Genomic DNA, 27,923 nt, shown 5'->3' with positions numbered 1-27,923 from the left:
CTCTATGGTAATTAACAGTGGAGGGGCCGTAAAGGCAACACCACCCAGAAGAAACGGGAGAAGAAGAAGGAAAAAGCAGCTTGATGTTGGAATGAATTCATAGCCACAGGAGCAAAAAACCTTCGCTTTTATCTCCCCGTGTTCATCCCAACTAGTAATCACACAAACACGGCTTTTACACGCACTGGCCCAATTGATGTGATGGATTTTGGAGTCCATGTTTTGTTAAACACATGGAGGACGCTCACCCCGCAGGAACTGAGACTTTATCAGTCGGCGTTTAATACCGTGATGTGCTGCCATTCATGGACAATTACATATTGGGATCATTTATTTCCAAGCTCACACTTAAGTGGTGAGGGCCCATCAGGTGCTGCTGTGTGAACTCACAGTGTTGACTTAGACGTGGGGAATGTTGGTTTAAATATTCTCTCACAGCTTATGAAGTTTTACACTACAATAATGATGTGTATCGTTATATTGTAGAAAGACAAAACAATCCAATCTCACCTAGATGTCTCCAAAACCAGTTGATAGTTTTAAGATATTTTTCAAATGATTACTTACAATTCGTTTGACAGTTGAATGGTAACATGGCTATCAACACATGATCTGTGTCTAGATAATCAAAACAACTCAGCGCAGTGATGCAAGGTGCAAATGCGTTGTTATCAGACAGTGATTTTAAACACGAGAGGAGCCTGTGCTTCTCCTGACCAGGGACCACCAGCCCGGCTTAATTCATTGACACTTTGACATCCGATCACAGTGCAGGTACAAATTGAGATAATGAGATCACTAATTAAGAGCAGATGTAGAGGCAGAGGCTGTTATATTGTTCAGATAATGTATGTAGATACGGATCATGTGTAAACAGAATATGAGCGTGTGTCCAGTAGTCCCTCGCTGGCTGTACTACACATTTCACACTGCTGCTTTACGTCTCTACAAACTAGGGACTTCTTTTACTGTGTTTCTTTGACTCTTTGTTAATAATGTAACGTCCCCGAGTCCGGATAACAAGACAAAAAGGCAGTTAATGAACCTCAAACAGTTTTCACAGAGTTCCCCTTTAAACTTACTGTGAGGAACTTTTAACCGGCTATGAAACAGTCTCGGTGTAATACTGATGCCTCTCTATGACCTACACACGTAAGCAAGACCACCAGTGAGAAGATCGGCTGTTTCTATACACTTATTCTCGACGCTCTTCATCGGTGTCAGCGGGTCGTATTCTGTGCAAATTCAGACAAAACCATGCAGGGTCACCAGAAGAAAATCCTTCTGCTCAGACTCCAGCGGCGCCGTATTGCTGGGCCCGCTGACGGAAAGGAAGGCACGGGAGAACAGGAACCAGAACTGTGTGGGGCGGACGGTCAGACCCCCCCGCTGCAGTAAAATGAAAGGGTTTCCTAAAGGGAATCTGTTGCTCGGAAACACTACCGCTTCTGTCCACAGGGGCCGCCATAATCAAAACAAAATAAAAAGTTGCTAGTAGTAGCTTTAAATACCTGACAGATTAATATCATTTATCACATTGATGCAACTCTGAATCAAATCGTTCCTTATATCTGTGCCTACAATTCTGTAATACAACAAGAGCTATTGAAGGGTTACTACTTTAACATAGATATACAAATGTGAAGCAAAATCTCGATCAGTTGATGGAATCTCTTTTGTCTCATGGTATCATATCTCATCATATCACCCAATACTGCATTGGGTTCATTACAGTGGCTCCCAGGCAGATCATCAGAAGCTCCTCTGAACCGCTGCTCTTGTGTTAACCTCCGTCTTGTAGTGTTTTGAGATCTTTGTGGTGTATATAAAGCTGAAATATCTCCCCACTGGCGGGTTTTCTCCCTCTCTGATATATGAACGGAAGAAAACAACTGACTAGAATGTAAAATACGGCGAATGGGGTTCTGCTCTGAAAAGTCTGTATATCCATTTGGAAAAGTACATCATCACCTCGTGTTTTTGTCAGTTTGGATTTTATTTTTACCCCCGATCCTGTTACCAAAGCTAAGCAAAGCAAAAAACACACACACACACACACTCTCTAATTGAATAACACCGCAGCGGAGTGTTTTTTTTGTTTTTCCAGTGTGACACTAGTAACAAACAGCTACAGTGATGTGAGTCTGGCTCCTTGTCAAAAACTAATCAACACGCACACAAACCGAGACCCGTGCAAAACAGTGATACTTGAATGTCTTCTCTTGCAGAGCGATGCACTGTATCAGCTAACAAGCCTGCTGCGAAAACACCGACTGCACCACAGAAGTCGTGAGTATCTCCCTCTCTAACACACACACACGCACACACACACACACGTATACACACGTATACGTAAACAGAGGAGTTGTGACCCACCGCTGCTGCGTTTGCCTCGAGGTAAAATGAAGCTTGACTCTTGGATGGAATTCGCTGCTGGTAGGAGGGGGAGCAAAAAAACAAAAACAAAAGAAGAGAGATTGTGTGGATCAGAGCGGGAAAGTGCAGCTACATTAATTTAAGGCGGGCCAGGAGCATATTGCAACATCTCAGGCTGTAGCCCTCTTTACTTCACTCACAGGAGCCGTGCAGCTGGATTCATGGCAGGGTCAGATTGGAGTCGGCTTGTAAATCCGCTTCGAGACCCCCATTTATCCTGCGCCTAACCACAGAGGCTCAACAATTTTGTTTTGGAAATTGACCGTTTGCTAAACCCTTTCCCCCCCCGAACAGTGATTTCCAATCATAGCTTAGAGACTGTGGCTACGGAGGCACGGCCTTTAGCCTTTACAAAATGAGGAACACAAATAGCAAAGGAATGGTGTCTTTATCTGCTCAAACTTTAGCTTCAATTGTTAGCATGTCCAGCTGACTAGCTAACAGAAATAACCTGACACAGTTTGACTTCCTAGACCAAGGAGCATTATTAGCCCACTACATTCTGTGGGGTCAGAGGTTACACAAAAAAATTATTCATAATTAAAACTGCTGCGTCTTGTTCTCCCAACTCTCCTGACATAAGCAGCTCTGTCGTGATTTTGATTTAATTTGGGGAAGTTTGTACGGATGCATAATGCGTTCACTTTAGAAAAACAATTCTAAAGTAACAAGATTATTATCTCACAATTACAAGAAATGTTTTCATGAAAAAAACAACAACAATCTGCTCTGTTTCTCTGAATTAACAAGATGCCTCGAAGAGAAGCTCTTTATTTACATGAGAGCTATATAGAGGGTATTGTTTGCAGACATAAAGCCCATTCTGATCTGCTGGACATTGCTGTTCTTTCTCCAGGATCAGCTGAATGGATATGGCATGCTTCCTATAAGATGTTAGATATAGGATGAGTCATCTGAAATGCATTTCCAGATGACTGACACAAACAGGCAATTGCGCCTCAGTTGCTTAAATCAAACTAAGACCTAATTAAACTAAACAAGCGGGATAAGTTAGCTTCCATGAAATTGATCTAGATAAATGTAAATCAGAAAAACAGAGTAGATTTTATTTTTCCCATGAAAACCTGTCTCATAATTCTGAGATTGTTAATTCTGAAAAAAATATTTTTTTACGATGTGAATGTATTACGCTTCTGGAAGTTTGCACTCTAGGAACCCCAGCCCAACTTGTTTTACGAGTTAGCTTCATGTTAGCCAAACACATGAGTAAGTCATCTTAAAAGCCTTGTGTCTGGTAACGCTTGAAGTGAAATATAGTTATTACAAAATTATGTAGTATGTAAGAATGTGACAGTGATGGGAGAATGAAATAAGTGAGTTTGATCTTAAACTTTTCCACAACTATGCCGCTTGTTTATCTCCATGTCACCACATGTATCATAATCTGGTGAGAATGTTTTTTTTCTGGTTTAAAGCGCAGAGCCTCGGCCTCATTCTTTTGGTACAACACGAATGAAGCCATCAGGTGCATGTTTAGGACAAATCTTACGAGATTCAAATCTGCTGGAAACATCAGAAAATCAGCCAGAGCCAGCGTTTGCAACCGTGCTGCTAACATTAGCTCACTTAGCTAGCCTGCTACAGCTTTCTAAAATCAGCTAGCGACAGCTGTCATTTAAGCTAGCAAAACAGCGTCGATAGTTAACAACTAAAAACAAAGGAAGCCTGTCTTTGTATGAAATCAAGGACACTTTGTTTAAAAAGAATAACCGCAAGTTAGCACTGTAAAGTACACGAGTACCATCCAAGAATGTGTAGCAACAGTAGCCTAGCTAAGACTGGTGGGGCTTAGCAAACAGTCAGTGATCCATTTGACAGAGACTACATTTAAAACCAAACCAGAGAAAATGTTTCTAGTTGTAGTATCGGAGTATTACCTAAATCCACTTATTCGTTTTCGCTTCCCTTTCAAATTGTTTTGCTGCTTCTTGTTTAATTTTGTTCTTCATCCGCAGAAGAGGATCTTTGCTCATTCCACTGTCATATCAAATGAGTTTTCAAGTGCTCTGTGCGATGCATTATTTATGCATTTGATGAAAGCTAATTAAAAAAAAAAAAAATGAGAAAGAGAGAAAATTGTGGCAAGCGCGATGTCAAGACGAGGCTTGTGGAAATGAAAAAGACTTGATGGCCGAAAGATGATGCAAAAACCCTGCAAGTTAAGGAACAGTGAGTGCAGTCTGTAGTTGGCAGTAATTCAGCAGTAGGTCAGCATGTAAACTCTTTGGGTATGTAGTTACATAGTTAATTGTATCTCCATTAGGATGATGTCTGCTGGAGCCGTAGTGCTTTCTGTGGCTTATTACGCTACTTTGCTTCCAAAGCCGATAAGCCTGTTTCTGTTGATTACTATTGTTTGCCCCGAGGTGTGAATTTTCCCCCATCTTGTATTCGAGCATAAATGCTGCTTTGTTTATTAGGGTGAAATGATTGTTATTGGTTAAAAACAATGCCTGGTTTACTGCGCCCATTAAGCTAGTCACTGCTTTTTACTGTGAAGCTCAACAGCGTAAAATGTTGGGGGTAATGAATAGGCCGAGCTCGTCTTATTCAAGAGTAATTGTGCCGTTGAGGCTAATTGCTATATTCTTCGCCCAATGTTTACAACGTCCGACCATTACATCCTACAGTAATCCCCGCAAATAGGCTTTGTACATTAATGCCACATTAGCAGCAGATGCATTTTTCTTCTTCAGAGCAGAGAGTACTGCACCTTCCAGCTACAGGAGTTTGGTTACGCTCTGATCCGATCACGTGACGTTAAGACGACAGAGTGGAAGAAGTGTAGTAGACTCGTGTCTCGACCAACTGGCTTTCGTGTTTGCTCGGTCTGCGGTGTTTTGTATAACAGGTGACGGGTTGGAGGAGGACAATGACGCGGCCACTGTCACTGTGATGGTGTTGCACTTTAATGGTACAAGTTTGAGTGCGAATGCACTTCTTGTAGGTAAACCGTGATTGAAATGAAAACACTTCTGATGGGCCATTTTCTCACTCTGGTGTAAACAGGGACACATCTTTTTACAATTCAGAAATGTGACTTTTTCGTTCGATAATAAGGCACAGTATGAGTGAGAATAGCCAAGCCGTTTCATTATGCTTGCTTCAAAGCCACCAGAATATGTTGACAAAAACAGTAATTTTAGGTAAGATTAGAAATGTGCACTAAGTAGAGAGTAGATCTCTGCCAGGTGTGTCTGTGGCAACCGCTGCTGTAATGTTTGATTGAATGAATACTACCCCCCGTCTAGACGCAAGCGTATCAGACGTGTTTTTCACTCGATGTCTCACACAGCAGATCATTTTGATTTATGCAGATGAGTGCACCTCTCTGTGCAGGCACAGGTCTCAGTTCCCTCTAACAGGTGTAACCCTGGCTTGAAGCTTTCATTTAGGCTTCAAGTATCTTTTTTTTTTTACAATACGCATGTAAACGTGAGGTTGATGTCTAATAAAAAGACAATGACTGTGTCTCTGGCTACAGACGCAGTCAGCTGTGTTTGTCGTCCCGTTAGCTGGTAGCTGTTAGCCAAACACACGTCCAAAACAACACAACTGGGCAAATTGTTTTCCTCCACTGGGTCTCTTGCTGCAGAGTAGCAAGTCGAGGCCGGCGATGCTCTCTGGCCGGGGGGGCCGGATGAGAGTAGTTAGTGAGGAGTCAGGCAGTCAGTGGCAGTAAAAAAACAGGAGCTAAAAGGTGTTTTGAGAAAGTGTGAGCCACCGCAACCACGAGAGCTCCTTGAGCATGCGGTCAAAACTGGCCACCCAAAATATTATGCGGTTTACCGCAGCAGAATGCGAGATTAGCCGTGGACAGACACAGAGGTGCACACTCACTCACTCACGGATGCGAGGGATCCCATGATTCTCTCGGCGCTGATAGTATTTACTGTTTTTGTCAAAGTAGTCTAGTGAATTTGATGAAAGCACACATGACGGTTGAAGCTTCAGTTCCCGTCAGAACATTGTTTTACTCCTTTGCTGGTTCTCCTGTCTGTATCTCCAAAAACTCAATCAAAGTACACTGACGATGGAGAAGTACCTCATATAACCCCACTTCAAAAAGTCCGAAGCGTCTCTTTAACATCCTTTAAGACAAACTTCAATAAGTAATGGGGCTCTACTAGCGCCTTAACTTTAAGAAATAAAGACTCCATTTTATGAAGGTAATTAAGAGCCTTGTAGAAATGTGATGCTGTGCTTTCCGAGCTCTGCATGTCACGGATGCTTTAGTCCATAACTCATTTATACCCGACTGCGTCCGTCCTCATAGATGCTTCCACTCGCTCTCTCCCCCCTCCATGCTTCCTCCCCTCTCTCTCTCTCTCTCTCTCTCTCTATATATATTCAGTCTCCCTCTCCCTTCGCCTCTCCGTCATTATCATCTCCATCTCACTCACTATCTCCCTCTCTCCATCTGTCCCTTCTTATGAAATAAAACACAAATCCATTATTCATTCATTCAAACGTATCTATCATCGCCCGCGTGCTGCACCGTGGCCCTTATCTGCAAAGCTTTTTCTTATTGTGCCTCAGTTATTCACGACTCGTACGGTCCCCTCTGAAAACACCACAACACTGGGGAGTGTGTTTCTTTTTGTTTTTTTTAGCGGCGCAAGCACTGACAAGAGTGGTTCGTGAGGCAGTAAAAAATCCCTTTAGGGGATTCTCCTGTCATAACAATAGCAGTGGCAGCTTAGAAATAACAGTAGTTTGTGTGGAAGGTTTATATAAAGCAATAAAACATGGGAGCTTGCCAATGCACAGCACATAAATACTGAATAATTTGTGCCGTACGGAGCAGGTGATGCTCAGAGGGGGGGTCATGTTATCGACTGTGTCTTATATATCTGTTTCACAGCCCGCGTCCGTCTATATTGTTAGAATTTCATCTGTGACGCGGGGAGAATAAAACAAACAGGGCAATAAGCGGCTCCTTTATCTTAATAGAACGTGTACGATCCCGACTGAGGGACTGATCTCGGCCGAGGACGTCCTCCTTGTTTCCAAGGAATTCTTGGCCGTCGGTCAGCGGTTGTCAGACTGAAAGTTTCCAGGTGAAAAAACAATCTGTCTTTCCTCTCCGAGCTCCAAAAAGCCGAACATCTGGTATTTTTTATTTATTTTTTTTGCGTCCACACTGTCCACTTCCTCATTCCCCAACATGAAGCAGTGCAATTAACCCGTTTACCAGAAAGGTTCTTCAAAGGGGATCGCCGATCACGACTCCCCCATATCCGACCTAACACAAGCAGACGGGGGGGGGTCAGGGCCGCAATGACACGTGTCCCTTTTGTCTCCTCGCAGGATGTTGGAGGACGACCTGAAGATCAGCAGCGACGAGGAAGAGGCCGAACAGCAGGTTAGCGCCGCTCTTTCATTCCTCCGTGCGGATCATCCATCTTCTCCATCCGTCTGTCCTCCGGCCGCTCATGCGTTCACATCCATTACATTAAGTTCATCTTGGTATGCGTGACATTTACTGACTCGTTCATCCGTCCAGGAATCAGCTCAGCCCTCGCATCAGTCGATCCATGCATCCGAGAGCACCGTTGGGTGTTTCACCCTTTCAGTCACAGGTCAAAAAACGTTGTATTTTCCTACTTCCATTTATCTCCCTCTATATTGGACTTTATTAAGTCTCCTATTAGCGGAAAATATGCATGGGTGTATTGAATTTTTTAAGTATTAAACGACTCAACCTGCTCAAGGTAATTTTTAGTCCACTGCCATTCATGTCTCCAGCCTTTGTGACTCAATAGGGGTCAAGGGTCAACACCTAGAACGTGAATATGTTACAAAAAGACACAATAACCAATAAATAATTTAGTAATCTCTCCCCTCATATAAGAAAAGTGGGTCACAAACAAACTTTGAAGCTGAGAGTAGCGAGCACCATAACCCCCAAGCCTCACCTACACAGCTGCAACCTAATGGGTGAAAAGGTAAATATGTGGAAGGAATAGCAAAAACAATCATAAGATTTAGACTGTAACAGCTGGAACTCCTCTTTCTTACGAGTACCTTTAAACTACCTGTCAATTCCAGGAACTATGTCACCGGGCTGCGAGTTTACACGAGCCGGTCGGAGTGTATATGCAGCGATCAAAGCAATGCTTTCCCATAAATAAGCTTTTCTTACAGAGTAATTGTACAATGTACCCACTTAGAAAGGCTTTATAGACTTTCTAAAAGCTTGACCGGTGCCACACGATTCACATCCACCAAACAGCTCCTCCAGTCGTGATTTTGAAAGCGATTGCTTTGTTGATGTCGCAAAGAGATAGCTGTGTACAGCAGTGATTGTTCATTATTCTAATACATAATATATTCATTCCCTGAGGCAGAGCCTGGGGCAGACATAAATCCGGGGGAGGGAACTCTGATTACTGCCCAATAGGCGGAGCACGTGAGCGCATCGATCAGGCTGATTGTACAATTATAAACACATCGTATCTATACGTACACATATGCGCCTCAGTTATTGACAGTAGATTCAGTTCAGTGGGGAATTATTTAGATAAACAAGCTCTATTTAGATGCTGTTTTTATGGACTTTAAAAATATATTATTTAAAGTTACTGGTCGATACGAGCTGTTGAGCAGTTTGTCTTGGCGGGTGCTTATGTCTTGGCGGGTGCTTATGTCACGGCGGCGCTGTCCAGAGTGCTGAAGGAAAGGGAGCGGTGGAGGTCGATTGACAGACAGGTATCTCCGCCTGCTCGCTTTTCGTGGTTGTAAATAGAACTGTCGACTGGATTAGAAAACGACGAGGGAAGTGAAGGGAGGGTCAACGAGAGAGGGGGAGGGAGAGAGAGAGAGAGAGCTGTTTCTTCGCGCCTCCCCCTGCTGATTTAATAGGCCAGGCCCCCTGGGGGGCCCGCCCATAAAGTCAAGCCTGACCTGAGGTAATGTGCACCACTGATCTGATTTCAATCCTAGAAGGATGATGCAATTTGTGCGGAGCTTGGAGTTTGCCTCCAGAATCACTATGAACTCTTAGTGTGTTTGACTCCAATCGATTAATGCATTGATCATTTTAATACTGAATTCAAATGTAGCTTATACAATAGATTATAAAGTCAGTGGTTTTTTAGACTATACACGTAGTCTAACTTACATTTAGAGTAAAAAAACAAGATGGCGACGGCCAAAATGCAAAACGGCAGTCCACAAACTTCGACTTATTGTATACAGTCTACGCCTGATACCGATCAACTTTGGAGATAATATGCATCGTGTTGTTTTTTCATGGAGAAGAGGCGTTCCCCTCACGTTAGTCCAATATCCTTTGGCCAGAGGTCGCGTTTGTCACATTTTGCGTACGAGCGATGCGGTTGTCGTGCTCTTCTTGTCTCGATTTCTTTAGGTATTGGAAATTGGCACGGTGGCCCTCTCTCCTCTGATCATCATCATTGTGCTCTAATGATGCCAAAGATGAGTTGAAAGCAGCCAGTGGGGGTCGTGCTGCTGCCCTCTCCCCGACTGTGCGGACGGATATCAGCGCTCATCAAACAGGCCGCGAGATATGTTCTGTTAATGAAACGATACCGATTCCTCTCATCCCCCTTTAACTCTCCTTCTGATTGTATAATTACAATGATGGTAGATATTATGATTGTAACTGATGGCAGGTCCGTTATCGTGGTTGTAGTTATTATAATCATGCTAAGAGTGGAACTGTTAATTACAGATGGAGTGCATTCAGAACTGTAGCAGAGGGCTTCCTTAATCATAGGGGTTACATGTGATTGCTCTTAGTATTAGGATGAATAGACGGTTAATGACAGTTTATGACAATTCCTTTATCCCTCCTTAAACACACAGTGACATCAAACTGGCCTGGGGAACCAATCACAGACATCCCACTATGACATCACTCTGCTAGCTCCCGCAACCCACAAGTATGGATTTATGATGACTACGGGGTTAGCTGGTCACAGCAAATCATACATGTGTGGATAAGTTATGTATAGGCTCTGGTGTTCAAGATGAATCCTCAAAAATATGTAAATGTTTTACAGGAAGATAAACTAGAGAGACTTTGATATAAAAAAACATGCCAAGATATAACCGTGCAATTAAGACAGAGACACAGGATTAGAACTCGTGTCACTGCATCTCCTGTGGGAAAGAGTCCCAAACCGTCCCCACCGCACATCGGCCCTCTCGTGTTTTATCTCGTCCTCAATCTCTCTCTCTCTCTCTCTCGACACAGACACAGACACAGGGACTGATCAACATTAACAGAGAGGAAAGAAGAGGAGAAAGTGATTAAGTTGGCGGGACAGAGAGGGAGAGAGAGAAAGACAAAGGCGAGACGAGACAGACCGGTAACAATGCAGACAGGAGGCGGAGATGAAGAAGAAGAAGAAGACCGAGCGAGAGACAAAGAGATGGAATGAGAGCAAGAGAGCGAGAGAGAGAGAGAGAGCGAGAGATGAAGTCAGTGGTATTTTTCTGTGCATGCTGTTAACAGGCTTATAGCAAATGAGTGCATGGTGTATTATCAAGCTTTTATAGCCTGAAGTAACAACACAACACACACACGCTCTTAATCAAATACACACACACAAGCAGATACAGTGTACACATGCCGACTTATACTCACATGCATTTACGCCAGCAAACTCATAAGTACAAACACGTGCTGACAGTCTCTCTCTCTCTCTCTCTCACACAGACACACAGACGCGCACACACACACACACACACACACACACACACAGACTGTCATTAGTATGCTGTGGCTCGACGCTGTGAGGGCAGCAGAGGAGTATGATGAATATGTTTTTGGCACAGAGCGAGGAGACGGAGGAGAGGGAGGGAATTGAAAGAAAGAGCAGAGGAAGGAGGGACGACAGAGAGGGGAAAAGAGGACAGGAAGCGAGAGATGGCGGAGAAGAGAGCGTCGTTCCTAATGACTTTAGAAACTGAAGGAAAAAAAAAAAAAACAGCAACCCAATTACCGCTGCAGGGCCGTCCTTTTGTCTCTCTATCTCGCCCTGCGTCGCTTCTCTTTTCTCTCCGCGAGCTCGCCGATGACGGATCACCTTGGCCGGAGCAAAGTCAGGCTCAGAAAGCTCCGTCTTCATATAAAAATACAGTCGCAGCTGGTGAAAGAACACATGTCCGGCACACAAGGGGAAGCGTGGTCATGTCTAAGGCGCTGCAATAATATTTAGGCAGGTTTTAGGAGGTGTTGTGCAGTGAATGTACTGTTATGCGACCTAATACATCAAACTTAAGGAGATTTAGCTGAGCGGCCTCTATGGGCTAGAGCGATTTACATCACAGCATACAGGGTCTGCCAAGGAAACTGGTCAGCTGAGACTAAGTGCATGCAACATTTTAACTTGTCATATTAAAAAAAAAAAGCCCAAGTGTGACTCGTGACATTAACGATGACTCAGCTCCGTCAAAGTGTCCCAGTGACGGCGATGCATGTCAGCATGTTCAGCCATCATTAATAGGGTTTTTTCCCCCCCCGAGTTCCCGGCATCGCTCTGCGCCCGCTTTGATTAATCACTGCGACACGAACGCGCCATCAATCAATCGCCCCCCCGCTGAGCCGAATCAGGACAGATCCTCACGCATCTCATCTCGTTATCAAAGTGGTGACGAGATGTTAGCTTTAACAACAGACGCACCTCGTGTTCCCCGAAGCGTAGTAAGACTGTTATTATATTTCATAAAAATGCAATGGCTTCCTCCTTTAGGTGAGGCGGGGGCACCACCACTGTGACATGTTGCGGGCGGCCCTGACATCATATCTGTATTCTTAGTTGAAGGATCGCTGTGGAGCTTTTCACCACTAGTAGTGCTGCGGAGCATTGTTTTCACCAGTGAAACTGCAACTTTTAAAGCGGGGGTAGGTAACATTAGAGAAACGCTAAAAGTTAAACAACCGAAAAACCCAGTCTGGCGTTGCCAACTCCTTTCCAATGAGAGTAGCTGGCAGCGCTAGCAAGAAAGTTGCCAAGTCATCAACACCGACAGCCCGTCAACTTCAGGCCTCTCCCCCCAAAAAGCTGCTAGCTTAGCACTCACTGTGTTAAGCTAGCAGCTTGTGGAAGACTCATACGAGCCACAGACACCAGGGTGGGTTTTTGCCAGAGCATTTTGATTTTTTAATCGCACCTACCCAAGCCTTTAGTTCCTCCTTAAAACTCACTATTACAACATGGTACTTGTGTTGTTTTTCTACTGTCCCATCACTTCATATTGCCTCTCTATAGTACTACTGTATGGTGTTTTATTTGAACGTTATTGTCGTTACATTTGTATTTTGCACTTTTACCGGTTGAATAGTTGGTTCTTTCATTCTATCACCTCTTATATTTGCATCTTATTTGTTTATATAAGTGGTTATTTCCTTTTCTTACACTTCACCGGCTTCATATGATCGCATCTCACTTAATTCTTATTGTACTTTGCTCTCGCTCCTCTGTTTATGTATGCGCTCAGTGCTCAATGATTTGTTTTTTTAAATTTAAATTGTATTAAATCTTTTAATCTGCAAAGCACTTGTTCTTAAGCTTGAAAACTGCGATACAAACAACATTATTATTGCTATTACACAGAGCACAGTCTACTGTAGAAGTGCAGAGGCTACTAATTGACCTTGAAACAGAGGTGACTCGTAACAGATGGTCAGCACAAACTGCAGCAAACAAGTATGTGTGCGAGGTACGGGACGCCATCGATCAGTGAGTTCAAAAGGCCACCGAGTAAATGGAAGAGGTGAAAGCGAAGAGGGCTTAAAGGCGGAAGAGTAAATAGAGAAACCCCCTCTCGTTGACATGCGAGAAAGAGAAACATGCGCTCATTTGGTCCGTGACCTTCTGCACACTGTTGGTGTTACATGTGTCCGATTAACGCAGGAAATAGTCTACTCAAAGGCCGAGTGATTGTCTGTCTCATCAGACGTCAGTGGGAATATTAAAGTCCTGCGTTGAATCCAGCCGGCAGCCGACGGAAAGATGCAAAAACAGAAATCGGGGATACAGAGTGTCTTTGTTTTGCACTCGTGAAAATCCAGTAGCTGCTGTGTTCTCAGTGCAACCTCCGTGCAAGAGTTGCATCAGAAAATTGAGGATTTTTAAAACCCGGCATTCAGGTGTGAGAGAAGCTTTATAAAGTAAAATGTCAGCACACAGACGAGTGAAGAACTCATTGTTCAGCTCCGGGGGCGTTCAAAGCCTTGTTAAAACTGTATCGCCGGGGCCCCGACGTGCAACGCTGTGATGCCTCGCACCCACATGAGAAAGAAGGGAGAAGGGGGATATGGAGATTTGACGAATAGAAATAAAGCCTTGGGAGACTGCTCCGTATATGCTTTAAGGGGTTTGTCTTGCTTTCGGTAAAACAGCTCGCCCTCTTTTGTCGGGAACAACACTTCCAGCCGTGTTGTAACCGAGGAGATTGAGTGAATCAACACCGGGTTGGGTTGTTCTTTTTTATTTAAATCCGAGTAAAGCCACCAGCTAGCCAAATATATTCACTCACAGATCCTCTGCGTGAGCCCTGCAAGTCTCCCAAAGCCAAAGATCTGAGGAGGTTTGTTGTTGTAGCCCGCAGCTACGCATCGATCTATCAGAAACTCCACTGGTCCAGTTAATCACCTTATTCTTCCAGAGAGACGGGGAGGGAAACAACAAGCCAGAGGCGAGGAAAAGTCCTGCTTTTCTTCCAGTAATTCATTTTAATTGTCGGGTTTCAGTGCTTGAAGATGAATTAATTGCTGATATTTGCTGGGGGGGAAAAAACAACATTTTTATTGTTTTTGTTTTGTTATCGTAATGGATGTAGTCATGTACAAAATTGACTCTGAGTTGACGGAGGGAGAAAAAGAGGATGAGAGGGCAAGGAAAAGCTTCACTGACAAACCTAATCACCCCATTCTTCTACTGAAAGGAGGCGAAGTGTGAATAGGAATAAAGGAGTGAACCGAGGCCGGGGTGAAGAGAGGGAGCAGGGAGGAAACAAGGGAAGAGGAGAGAGGGTTTTTTTTTCTTCTCATTTTAATGACAATTAAAACCATCCTCTTCTTCTCTTCGAGGAGCGAGAGAGGAAGAGAAAGAGCAGACTGAGGGTCAGAAGAGTGGAGCTTTAAGTGGCTAAAAGGGAAAAGCTGGAAAGTGTCTTAGAGTTGTATCGATTGGTACAGTCTATGATTTATCCTGTAGCTTTTATTCCTTTTAAAGTACTTCACTAACCTTGTATTTATATATATATATATATATACATACATGTAGAAAAGGCTGTAGGAATCAAGAGTATATTATGGTACTATTATTATTATTTGTCAGTCAGTTATGTTATTTATTATGTCATGCCGAACCCACTTTAAGACCCCATAATATATTTATTTTCAAATATTACTACTTTGTTTTTCTCTGGTAAATAGTAAGACTTTTTTTTCTCAATATATAAATTTTGTTTTCCAAGACACTTTTTTCTTGTGTTATTATTTCTTATATTATGATTAAATTCTCAAAATCTCAGATATTATTTTCTAAAAATGGCCCTAGTACTCCGTCACACCATCACATGTCACCAACGCAAGTGAATGTTTTACAATTTACATGTTTAAAAGTAGTAATGGTAGTACTATTAATAATAGCAGTAGCTGTAGTATTTGTCTCATCTGCAATGTTATTAAATATCCCGATTATGGCACTCAAGAAAAAATGCATATGTCGGATGAATCATTTTTAGAAGCTGTATTAATGCTACACCTTTTGCAGAACTATACGTACATTGTGCTGCTACACACACACACACACACACCTGCCGCTGTGTCGGTTTGTAGAGACTTAATGAATTGACGTAAACTATTAGAGGATCAATAAAAGCAGATGTTTGTTCCATCATTCGTCTTCACTGTCAGCCATGGATTCATCAGACAGCCTCACGGTTGCCACTTAGCATGAAGATGATTCGACAAGACGTACAGCTGCTGACATGTTGGTCATTCATGCTCTCGTGTCACAAACAAATTCATTACGTTACCGTATTTGATACAATGGAAACACATGCTGGTAAAATCCTCTCTGTCTGCAAATTTACCCATGTTCTGTATCCTTTTAATTGTTGACATTTGAGTTCAATCACAGCAATAATAAAACTGCACTCAGAATTCTAACTGTATGTAATGATGTCACTTACATTTACCGTGCATGTGTATTGACAGGTGTCTGACAAGCCCAAAGCCAGAGGCACAGTCCAAAGGTAAGACAAATGGCCGCTCTGTGTTGTAACGCTGTGATTTATTTAAAGGGGACATGACATGAAAACGTTTTTCAGTGCTGGTGCAAACACACGTGGATATCTGGAGTCCCTACCAACCCACACACTGTGAACTAAGACAACCCAGTCAGTTTGTTTGTGGACCGCCTCGATCAGAAAACGTGATTCTACCAGCCAATCAGATTCGTCTCTCCTTCCTATGTCACATGCAGGCTCATCAGAATATAATAGAATATACTGTGGAGTGTCTCCACCCGCAGCGAGAGAACTACCTTTGCAAAGGTGCGCCATATGTTTCTCAGAAGCCAATCAGAGCAGGCTGGTTTTTTTTTTTTGAGGAGGGGGTCTTAAAGAGACAGGAGGTAAAACGGAGCGTTTCAGACAAAGGGTGAGTACAGGTATATTCAGACAGACAGTGTGAGAAAAACAACGTTTATTTTGAACATTAAAGCATGTAACATGCTTTAATGTTCAAAATAAACGTTGTTTTTCAACATGTTCTACTAGAAACCCCAAATACAAGTATGGAACTGAAAATGAGCATGATGTGTCCCCTTTAACCCAATGGTATATCTACTGTGGAGCGGAGATGTTCACAGTTTGTTACATGATGTAAGAACTCTAGGTGTAGTCTGCATGAGGACATTTAGCTGAAGCATTGTCCTTCTGCAGTATAGAGCCTGGTGGCCAGTGTGTCGTTGGCAGAGTATATAAAGTCAGTGCGTGACTTTCAGTATCAACCAAACAACAAGCTATAAATAAGATGCTCTTTGCCCCGAAACATACAATGGAGGCAAGCCGCGGTCGGCGTCGCTGTGGTTCTCTGTAGCTGTTGTTTGAAGCGCCGTTAAGGTCAAAGACGTCACCATGACTGCGGCTATCTCGTTAAATCTAAAAGATGAAGAGGCGAAGGTTACCGGATGGCGTTTAAGCGCGGATCAAAGATTCCGTCCAAGATTTGTAAACGTCTGAAGGTTATTGCACATGCATCCGCCATTAAGCTTTCTGGAGGTGCAGGGGCTCTAATTCACTGAAACATCTGCGGTGGCAGGTGCCCACTCGATAACCCCCAGTCACCAGTCTGCACTCACACACACTCCGCTCCGTACCATTTGAAATTAGGCAGCAGATGTCCTCTATGCTCGGCGTTTGTAGGTTGGTGCATAAATCTCTCCACATCTGAGCTTCTGCAGGCTCACCTGGGATCACGGTAGAGACGTTAAATCCTGTGTATCATCGCACATGAATACATACATGATGATAGAAGGTCAGTGAGTGAGCTTTCCTCAGCCCTCTTCTTTTACTAAATGTCGTCTCATTGCGGCTTAACAAAAATGTAATATGTGACGGTCATGCGAAAACAGAGAGCATATGGTGAACATATGGCCCAATATCAAGGCGGTGTGTTGTTGGAATAAAAAGATTTGCCCTGGCTTAATGTTACATTTTTATTTAACTTATTTAGAAAGTGTGCAGAGCCCAACTCTTTAATACTGCTTTGTGATAAAACATTCTACTTAGATACAATTTCATGGTACTTGTTCTTCACTTGAGTATTTCCATTGTACGCTCCCTTCTGCTTTTACTCCACTACAGAGAGAAATATCCTACTTTTAGTCTATTGGAGTTATTTTACAGCTATAGTTACAAGTTACCTTCCGATTTTAATATACAAAACACAGAACTAAATTCATTGCTGCTTCTTAAGTGCACAACATGTCCTTTTCTGCCGCTCGGGGTCTCTCAATCAAAACATAAAACAACGCAATAATACAACAATCGCAAAGTAGTGTGGGATCATGGGAGTTGTTGTCTTCACCAGAGGAGGCTGGTCCATAGAGGCAGAGGAGGTTGATCCTCCTGTAAAATATAAATAAGACTAATTGGGTGAAATTACCAAATCTCATTATCATTTCTCAAACATTTTTGTCCGTTCTTTGGGAGAAAAAGACAATAAACAAGTATTCTGGAAAGATCTTTGCACATTTGTTATCGATCATATCTTTAAAGACTTTACAGTGTTACAGGATAAAGTGGTGTTTGGGTTTTTCAAAAGCCCAAGTAAAGAAGACAAACAGCTTTTATATTAAATTTGATAATGATGTTGGCAAAATCTTTTATTAATAATCATAAGTTGAACAATAAAACAAGGTAATTTGCAGTAATAGTGCCATTGAGCCCTGGTTTGTTATTCTCTTTGTATACTCGAAACTGAAACAGTTTGTTTGTTTAATAAAAAAAGAAAGTAGAAATAAGTAGCCATCTACTGTATAATAACTTGACGTTTATTCTGTCGTTTCAAATCAAAATTTAAATGGTAAATGGACTGTACTTGTATAGCGCTCTTCTAGTCTTCCGACCACTCAAAGCGCTTTAACACACGTACAATTTAACAATACAGACTCGATTTGACGGAGAGTATAACATGATTGAGCACGTGTGATGATCAGTGGCAGAAAGTAGCAGAGAATATTTCAGCATGGTCCTCGTGCTTTCCTCGTTTCAAAGCGGAACGCGAGGCAGAGGACTTCTTGTACTTGTCAATCAGCCCAGCAGGAGGCCGGAGCTACTGTGGAGGTTTCTTTTGTTGTCCTGGTTGCAATGTCCTCACTTCATCACCCAGAATTCATACACTGTTATGTCAGTACTGGCTTGAACCATGATAACAAAAAAAGATCTTGACTGTGAGTTTAACGATCTCTTAAAGGAGCCTATTTGTTGGTGTTTTATTTAGATCCCATGTTATTGTCTATGCTGAGCATTAAGTGCTCCCAATCTGTAATATAGACGAAGGTAACAGGATGAAGACAACGTAGATGAACAACATCCACAATAATGTCTGGAGATGATAACGTCTATTTCCATTTTCCCACAGTTACACTGTGTGTGGGCTACACGTTGTGATACATTACTGTCTTCCTGTAACATCTTGGGGGAACATGTCACCTAATTAATCATCAGGAAGAAAAAAAATGTTCGTTGTCTTTGTAACATCGCCGAACATCGGAGAGAATTCGTGTAAACAGCTGATTTATTTTGCGCCGAGATCAATTTTTCATAAGTTCATCTTTTGCTTGCAATGTGTTGTAAAGCTCAGCCTGGTGCATAAGAATATAACAATCTTTTATAAATGAGGCTCGTTGTGTTCACAGTCTGAAGGCATTAGTATGCAAGTCTGGAGTGTGACTGTGTGTGTGTGTGTGTGTGTGTGAGCGAGAGAGCGTGTGCTGTGTGTCTGTGTGTGCCCCAGGCCATGTGTTACTCTGCTACCGCTAATGAGCCCATTCACTCTGCAGCCCAATCTACTGAGCACCACACACACACACACACACACATATCCAGGGGGACGCTGGGACTAGAGATGCTGCGAGCGATCCACTGGCTATATCCCCCATGGAGAGCAACACACACACACAAACTCTTCACCCACACTCCTCACACCATCCATACAGACGCACACTTTTTTTTTTTTAATCCTTGCTCTGACAACCTCACCCACATACCAATCGTTATTCTACTGCCACACACACTCGTACAACCACCCACCCTATCCATCCCACCCTAGTGTATATTCGACCGTATCATTTTCATATTTCTGCTCAGTAATCTCTCAAATCTTTGTGCTATCTGCTTCCCTGTATTTCCTTCAGTGTGTCCTATATTTTACCATACATACCCTGGTGAGGAAAAGTTATGTAAATCTGTCTTTTTAGTCCAATTATTTTAGTAGTAATGGCATTAATTCATGACCGCGTGAGTCTGTGAGAAAATCTTTCAAGTGGACAAAAAGTTGTGCTTGTCCTGAGGCTTTATTTAATTAACAATGTATTCATACACAGAGACAATGGGAGAAGGAGAGATCAGCCAGAGTGTTAGCACACTCACGTGGTGGTCGTGTACATTGCTAGCAGGCTAACACTCACGTCTGTAGTGTCACTACGTCGGCTCTTTTGGGCCTTGGGCTCCTAAAACACCCGGTCTCTCAAGACAATAACAGGAGTTCATCAGTTTGTCCTCGCAAATGAATTGGAGCTAGAAGCTCGGTGACAGAGTGGCAATATACAGTAGCTAACCGCTAACAAGTTAGCCATAAACACTCAGTTTATCCAGTCGGTCACAAAGGTTCTCCAAGCTAGCTGGTTTGCTAACTGTTAGTTAGCAGTTAGCAAGCCGTCATTTAGCATACTAGCTTAATGACAGTATGCTAAATGACAGTTAGCTTACTAGCTAGCTTGGTTGCTAACTGGACAGTTAACACAATTTATTTAAACGTCTAATAAACAAACCTTATTACAGCTGTGAAAGCTCAAATGTGAAAAAAAGTGCTCACACAGCTGCAATAAGGTTTGTTTGGCCTGGTGAAAATGAGCGTAATGAAATAAAATACAGTCTCAGTCTTCTTTCAAGTGAGTGATGGTGATGACCTGAAACAGGAAGGGTTGTCTTTACTTCTTGTTGTTATGGGAGCCGCCCTTACAATGCTTTTATACCAGATGCTAATAGAAATTTACTTGTTAATCAGTTTTTTATCGAGAATGATTTAGCTGCAGGAACGCAAACCTGCTGAAACAGAAATCAGTTGTCTCATTTGACTCCTCCTGTGATGTCAATAGTCAGAGATGAATGTGCTTACAATCGCGATCAATAATACAACATGCTCATAATGTCGGCAGGTTGAAAAACTCAGGCAGGTTAAGTAGCATGGATGCAACCTGGCAGACAGGGGCATCAAGTGTGACACCAGTTCAAATGTGATGCACTTCTTCAAACACCGTCACTCCTGCTGCTGCCAGGGAGCATTACACTACATATGTAGGAATGGAAACCTATTATAGCCTTCCCCACAGTACTGCCCGGGGCACACACACACACACACACAACACATAACCACAAATACACACATGCACACACTGCTGAATGGAACCCATCAGCAACTGTGCTTGTGAAAAAGTTACATTTTTCAGGCTTCGTAATTTATGACACACGCCAAACCATCTACAATAAATGATTTAATCCCTATTCACACGAGAGTAGTAGTAGCAAAGTCTATATTTTACTTAAATTTACTGACATTACCCCCAGATATAATGTCAAGACTCTGCATAACATCCAAATATAATAAAAATCGTATGCTACATGATATTTATTTAATACATATTGTGATATTTTAGGCTAGAGGCCTATTTATGTTTATTTAATATTCACAAAGACCTCTTACTCTCGTGTCTGTGCAAATAGGTCTCCAGTAAAGGCTGTACCAAACAGTTCACAGCTTCATCCATAAAGTTGACATTATTTTATTAGCAACATTGCGTGCAATAGTCCACTTTCCACCTTCTCTTCCGCTCTATCTGTGATTGATGTGGCGCTCAGGCCTCAGTCCAAAAGTCTACATTTTTTGAGAAAAGACGGCTGTAATAATAGTTGGCGTTTGGCCTTTTAAAAACATTGAAAACATTTTCTCCACATGCACCTTTATTAACGGGGCAGTCCAGCAGCAATCTAACAGCACCATCAATTACTCTTATTTGACGACAATAACACAAAAACAAATTACCCCCATTTTTTTGGGGGGGGGGGGGGGGCAATAACGTCAAAAGGTATGACAACAGCCATTCACAGCTTCATATCGTTGAACCTTTGAAATGCTGTTTGATGCAGCCCTAGTGTAACGAGATGGGCCTCCTCAATTTGCCCCCCAAAACGCTGTCAGAACTTTAATATGTAATTGCCAATGCAGCCTCGAAATTATTCACTGAGAAAGAGGCAGACGAAAGGCATCAAGAAAATAAAAAGCCTCGCAAAAATACGACCCCAAATCCCCAAGAGGCAGATTTTGCACAGTAAAATATTGGCAAAATATGATAGCTAATTATTGGTGGCATTTTTACTTTTACAAATTCTTCATTTTACAAATGAAGGCGGATTCACACGGGAGTAAGATCACAGACGACCTCTAATTATTACAAACTACTAGAGGTAATACTCGTCCCATGTTGACTTATTACATTACAAACCTCAGTGCAGCGTGCCAGACGTTTTGTTCTGAGTGATAAGATGGAAAACACTTCTCTGATGATTGAGACACAAACAAAGTATGCATATGTGGGTCTACCTCTGCGTTGAGCTCTCTCAAGGGCAAGTAAAGCACATACAAGTCTAGAAAATAAACAGCTGCTGTATTTTGTCTTATAGAATTTTTATTTTACAGTACATGAAAATATATTTTCTTCCACAATATATTAGAAAATATAGAAAAAAATAACACTGAAACTGTATTTCTGCTTCCCAAAAAGACACAACAGAATGCTCCCTTTAAGGATCAAGAACATTTGGAACCGGAGTTGGCTCTTCATTAGTGACAGAGGTATCAAACTGTTTCAGATGTGTGTCATTGAATAAACACTCTAATACAAGCGTTGATCTAATCAAAACAAAAGATTTGTTAAACCCACATAGCATTTCACAGGGATTTACCGTTTAATTCCCCGTCAATTGAACGGCATTCCTCCACTTCTGGTACAATTATGCACCAGTGCCTTGTTAGACTGCAATGGAGTAACTGCAATAATTTCATAAATCCCCTCGAAAAAGGCTCCACAAATCATAGATTTACGCGCACCTGTGAGTCGGGTAAACAAGCCCACATGCAAGTATGCATGCTGAAGTGTACACACACACACACACACACAGGGGAGAGAGTGTGAGTGATTGAGAGAGAGACGGAGAGGGAGATTGTAAAGCCAGCTGTGCAGCGGGAGGCCCTGCCAAGTGGAGGGCAGAACCGGCGAGCTGAAGGCAGACGATAAGATGACAGATGAACTGAGCCCAGATGGCTTCCACATCTTCACTTCACAATCCTGCAACGCCGCTTTAATTCCACATTTATTCCCACCCAGTTCCCTCGCTCGTTTTCAGAACCACACGTCTACCTGTTTTCCAGCATGATCCTCCCGCTGCACGCGCCTGCGCCTCGTCTCTACCGGCGGCACTTTATCCGAGCGGTGGCACGTCTGGCTCAGAGCCGTCGGCTCCATTGTTTTCAGAGGCTCATCAGTTCAGTTTGAGGAGGAGGGGGGTAAAAGCTGTAACTGTCTATTGTCTGTTGATTGCCCGTCTTACTTTCAGTTCCTGCTGGTTAATGAATGGGCGACACAGTCCAAACTGAACAGTGCAGTGTGACACAGATGGACCCTGGGAGGCTCAAAACGGCACTTGGAGGAAAACATAACAATGATTATAGGATGCTGATATCAGCTCATTTTATGAAATCATGTTACAGTACGTATAAATAAATAATCCAGGCAGTCGATATAATATTGCATGCCACCTAAATACAGACAATAAAGTCATTCATTCAGCCATCCATCTGGGGCGAAGGCAGGTTGCCAGGTTTTCACAGGGCTGACACAAAGAGACATTCACGCTCACGTTCACACCTACGGGCAGTTCAGAGTCACCAACTAACCCGCTTGTGTTTGGACTGTGGGAGGAAGCTGCAGAAAGCCCACACTGACAGGGGAGAAGGTGCACACTCGTCATAGAAGGGACCCAGGACCCTCTTGCTGTGAGGCTAGAGTGCTCACAATAAGTCAATAAATGAAATACCAGACTATTCTGACAAAAGAGTCAAATCAAACATTCATGGAGATTTTAGTTATGACTTTTCGTAGCACACCCCCTCCCTCTTAATTCATTCTGGACTCGCCACCAACCGAACACAATTTCACATTTTATTTGATCATTTAACTGCTAACTATTTAATTTTCTCCTTTTATTATGCTCCACATGTCGGTTCAGAGCTGTCTCTACTCTGCACAGTATGCCTGAGAATACTAAAGCACTTTTATTCCCGTTCCTTCTTGTGCTTCCGAGACAGCCGTATCTTTTTGGGTTGTCCGGTCCAGTCTCCTCAACGCCTTAAAGGCAATTTCTTCAATTCCTCAAATCTCCACCTGGACTCAAAGATGAACTGATCCAATTTCAGAGGTCATAGTTCAAGGTCACTGTGACCTCACGTCCGTCCCATCCTTGTGAAGGCGACGTCTGAAAATTTGGCACAAACATCAACTTGGATGAACTGATCAGAATTTGGTGGTCAAAGATCACTGTGACCTCATAAACCACGTTTATGACCATAACTCAAGAATTCATCTGCTAATTATGATGATTTAATTTAGATGTCTAAAAGGATGAAATGATGAAGTGATACATTTAAGACAAACACGGATGTAAAGTGCAACAGGACTGGTTGGCGAAGGCAGACAACAGCAGGGCAGTATTTATAGTTTGTTTAAAACTGACAAAACTCTCTAAAAAATATCTGAATTTGCCTTGAAAATGAAACGTGTGTAATATTTCTGTACCTTTCAGTATATAGTAAAGTGAGGATTAAACTTCATTAGTAGCTGGTGGTCTGTATGTGCTACATTAAAGCTACTGTACTCAAAACTTACTGAAAATAAATAAGAAATAGTTTTCTCTTCTGGAATCCGAGTACTGTTGCCGTGAGTAAAGTGTGTTTTCAATATACTCTTAATGTATTTCCACAAACAGGATGAAATATTAAACCAGATCAATCTCAAACTTCAACAGATTCTTTCTAAAGAACAAAATCAAAGCGAGTGTGGTGGAGGTTGAGGAGTGCACCAGGGAGGAAAGAGCCTTCAGGACACAATCAATAGCTACAGGTGGTAAACAAGAGATTTGCCCGAGTCAAGGTTGAACATGAGAAGTGTCAGTCTGGAGAGGCAGAGCGCTGCTGACATCCTGTCTCAGGCGAGCAGACAGTCCGCTGAAGTAAACATCAGACCCGCTACTGCATCCTGTGGGACGTCGTGCTGGTTGTGTTTGGTGCAAAAGTCAAAGAAGAAGAAAAGTTCAAACTTGATACAAAGGACAGCTTGAAGATGAACATAACTTACAGGTGGCATTCTAGAAGCACAATTCATAAATACAATAAAATATGATAATTACCTTATCGACTTATCGAAAGATAAACGGACGTGACTTTTATTATTTTTGCTGAACTTGATATTGCTCATTGCGTTTACGTGCATGTGTGTTTCCATTAGAATGCCGCCAACCTGATGCCAGAATAAACAGCTGACATTGCACTTTTTATATTACCAGAGCCCGAGACCCCATTTTATTTATTATTATGTCACCTGTGGGTTCATTTAATTTATCTTTTCTTTATTTAGGATATGTTCATATTTGTTTCACCTTTCAATTGCTCTTTGAAAGCGTGTACTTTATTATTGTGCTGTTGTATTATCATTTTCTCAGCTGCATAAAATGACATAATATCTTTTATCGCAATTATTCCTGGGACAATATATCGTCCAACAACAGTAGTAGTTGTGAGAGGCCAACTCACATTTCCACCTAAATTCAACACGCAGGATTTATCCTGCTGCGACTGTTGGGAATGCAGGTTTTACATCAGTCAAACATTTCAGATACAAAAAATAGACCTGTAACATAAGTGGATGAAAATGCAGACTGAAGTAAAGAACAGTGAACTCTGTAAATGTCTTTGTAATGAGGACTGAAGACGTACTGTAGACCGGCCTAAAGGAGCAGCAAATGTAGCTGAACTCACAGTTCAAATATGTGCTGACTCGTAATACTATTTCAGTATTGATCTTGGCTGCTTGGCTAAATGTCTACTTGCTAGTTAATTGTCTTATAAAGAAAAACATGTATAGTTTCATTTCAGTTAGTAACTTCTTTGAAGTTGGATCTTAAATTGGATTATGGTGCATTCAGACTGAGAACAGTACTGTGTGCGGTGAGACAATGAAATATGCAGTCTGAGGATACATCACTGCACAGCAGTTTATAGTATCATGAGACTGAATTACACAGACGCTTATCACAGAGGCAGTCATTTTATCCTGCCGTGATGATCACGAGGTCAACAGTAGAAAAACAAACACCATTCAAAGTAATCTTGTACTGTGATTGGCCAATGAAGATGATGTTGCATCGCCAAAACTCGTTCAAAACTAGCCGATAGCTTCTCCGACTTTGCTGCTCTCAGCTCTCTCGTGTCCAAACAACTTCACACTCGACCAGGGCTGCGACTTACCGTTATTTTCATTGCTGATTAATCTGCAGATAATTTTATCGATTAATTGATAGTTGTTTGGCCTGTAAAATGTCAGAAAAAGGGTGAAAGAATATCGCAAATGTCTTAAAGATATACAGTTTACCATCAAAGAGGAGGAAAGAAACCAGAAAATATTAATTTATGGAATCAGTTGATGAATGGATTATCAGAATAGTTGGAGAGTCATTTAATAGTTGACAGCAAATCAATTAGTCGATTCATCTTTTGCAGCTTTAAACTCGAATGTAGCGAGCTGCACGCCATGTAACGGTTAACAGGGGTCCCCTCTCCGTTATCACAGCATCTACGTAACGCACCACTAATAGATCTCCCTTAGATCTCAAGAGCTCACACTCCAGACGGCACTTCCTCGGGTCGTCAGCAACACACCCGCCAAGTGAGAAGTCGATGGGATGAACGGTTGCAGAGAAAATCCAAGGACAGACAGACAGAGACGCCTTTCATTTCAGTCAGAGTTTAGTGTGTGTGTGAACACAGCCTCAGAGGAGGCCTTTCACTGATAACACAAGTGAGCTGACCTGCCTCCACACAGCAGCCTTTTTGCAGGTGACCCTCAGGTGTAACCGTGAACAGACGTTTTATCCGCTCGCATGCCCGTTCTCCACTTGACCTCGTCGACGGCTCCAAACACTGGCAGATGTTTGCAAGTCGCTGTTTACCAAAGTGCAGCCGCGAGCTCATAGCCGCCCGCTTGCGAGCAATGTGGGTGTCGTGTGGGTCCTGCGAGGCCCGCCGGACATATCAAACCAACAGATCGCTTTTTCCCCGTGGAGGCTGTGAGGGCTTTCATTTCCCTGCTGCGCTCGTGATTTTTATCACGCAAATAAACAAGACAAGACACCGAGGCCTCCGCCAGAGCCCGGAGATCTGACTAAGGTTACTTTGTAAGTCGCATCTGTGTTGCTTATGCAACACGGAAAATAGAGAGAGCGAAGGCTCCGCGTCCTAAACACACAGACGACCTGCACTGATGGAAGAGATAGAGAAGAGACAGGAAGACACCTGTGTGGAGCGTGGACCAAATGCCCTGCATTGTTGCATAGAGCTGAAAAGAAATTCTAGATGCATGAGCTAACATAAAGCATATCGAGATTATAATGAGAGCTGAGATAAAACTTTAAAGGCCATAACAAACATACCTACCTGCATATATTCTATCAAAACTGACAACGAGTTCACTCCTGGATGAAGTTTATACGTCTCAACTTCAGCAAAACATCGCAGAAATGTACCGTAAATGTCCTGTTAGAAACTCCGTCGGTCGGCACCAGCTGGCGTTGCATTTTAATTTGGCACCGACGACGGCATTAAATTATTTCCGACGGCTGATTCCTGAGAAAAGAGAGGAGAAAAAAAAAAAGAAAACGAGGAAAGCGAGCCAGATGTAATGCTTTCACACACACACACACACACACACACAGATTCATCTCCTTTCATCTTGTTCCTCCAGCACATAGTGTTTGTGTTGCCAGAATGAAATAGGCTAGAGAGCACTCATTTGAAAAAATCTCATCGAGAGGAAGAGACGCTCGCGCCGTCCTTTGACTTCACACGTTGCTGTTTAAACAAAAAGAAAACACACAAACATATCAGTGTGGGGAAATATAGACTCGTCTCATGCTTCCAGTCAGTGTTATCTTTTTTTTGGCAAATGAATACGCAATAAAAAAAGACTAGCATCAAATCTATTAAATGGGCCTCGCACCATTTTATACCGCGTGTACGACCCATTGGGAGGCTTTCTCTCATCAAGCCAAAGAGACATCATTTCATGTTGTGAATATAGGACGGCAAGATAAAGAATTAAATGCAGCAGACGTTCTCCTCTGCACTGTTGTACAGGACAAATCCCAGAAATATACCATCTCATCCACTCGGTTGATGTTTGCTCTCACCTTGATTTCCTGCCAAATGTCGTATCGACAAAGTGGGCTCGCCCACCGGGGGGGGAAGTGATTCCTTTCCCAGAGTTCACATGTTGGCGCTCCTCAAACAATAAGGTGCTTCTGATGAAAAGCGACCGGTGTTATTCTCTGTCTCCGCAATGAGGAGCAGTCTCCGTCCAGCCTGGCTGCAC

General features: G+C 42.6%; 1 protein-coding gene across 1 annotated transcript in view; it reads left to right on the top strand.

Annotated features, from left to right (window-relative positions):
- The window catches only part of aff2 (AF4/FMR2 family, member 2), a 136,652-nt gene that overhangs the window by 76,456 nt on the left and 32,273 nt on the right, over window positions 1–27,923 (top strand). Inside the window, exons 8-10 of the mRNA XM_076103917.1 lie at window positions 2,229–2,289; window positions 7,768–7,822; window positions 15,656–15,693. Coding sequence (XP_075960032.1) covers window positions 2,229–2,289; window positions 7,768–7,822; window positions 15,656–15,693 — 154 coding nt within the window. The remainder of the gene's footprint in view (window positions 1–2,228; window positions 2,290–7,767; window positions 7,823–15,655; window positions 15,694–27,923) is intronic.

Source organism: Anarhichas minor, unplaced genomic scaffold, assembly GCF_050575085.1.
Source record: "Anarhichas minor isolate MPS153535 unplaced genomic scaffold, ASM5057508v1 ptg000028l, whole genome shotgun sequence".
NCBI classification, from domain to species: Eukaryota; Metazoa; Chordata; class Actinopteri; order Perciformes; family Anarhichadidae; genus Anarhichas; species Anarhichas minor.
This window is presented reverse-complemented; position numbering and strand designations above follow the sequence as displayed.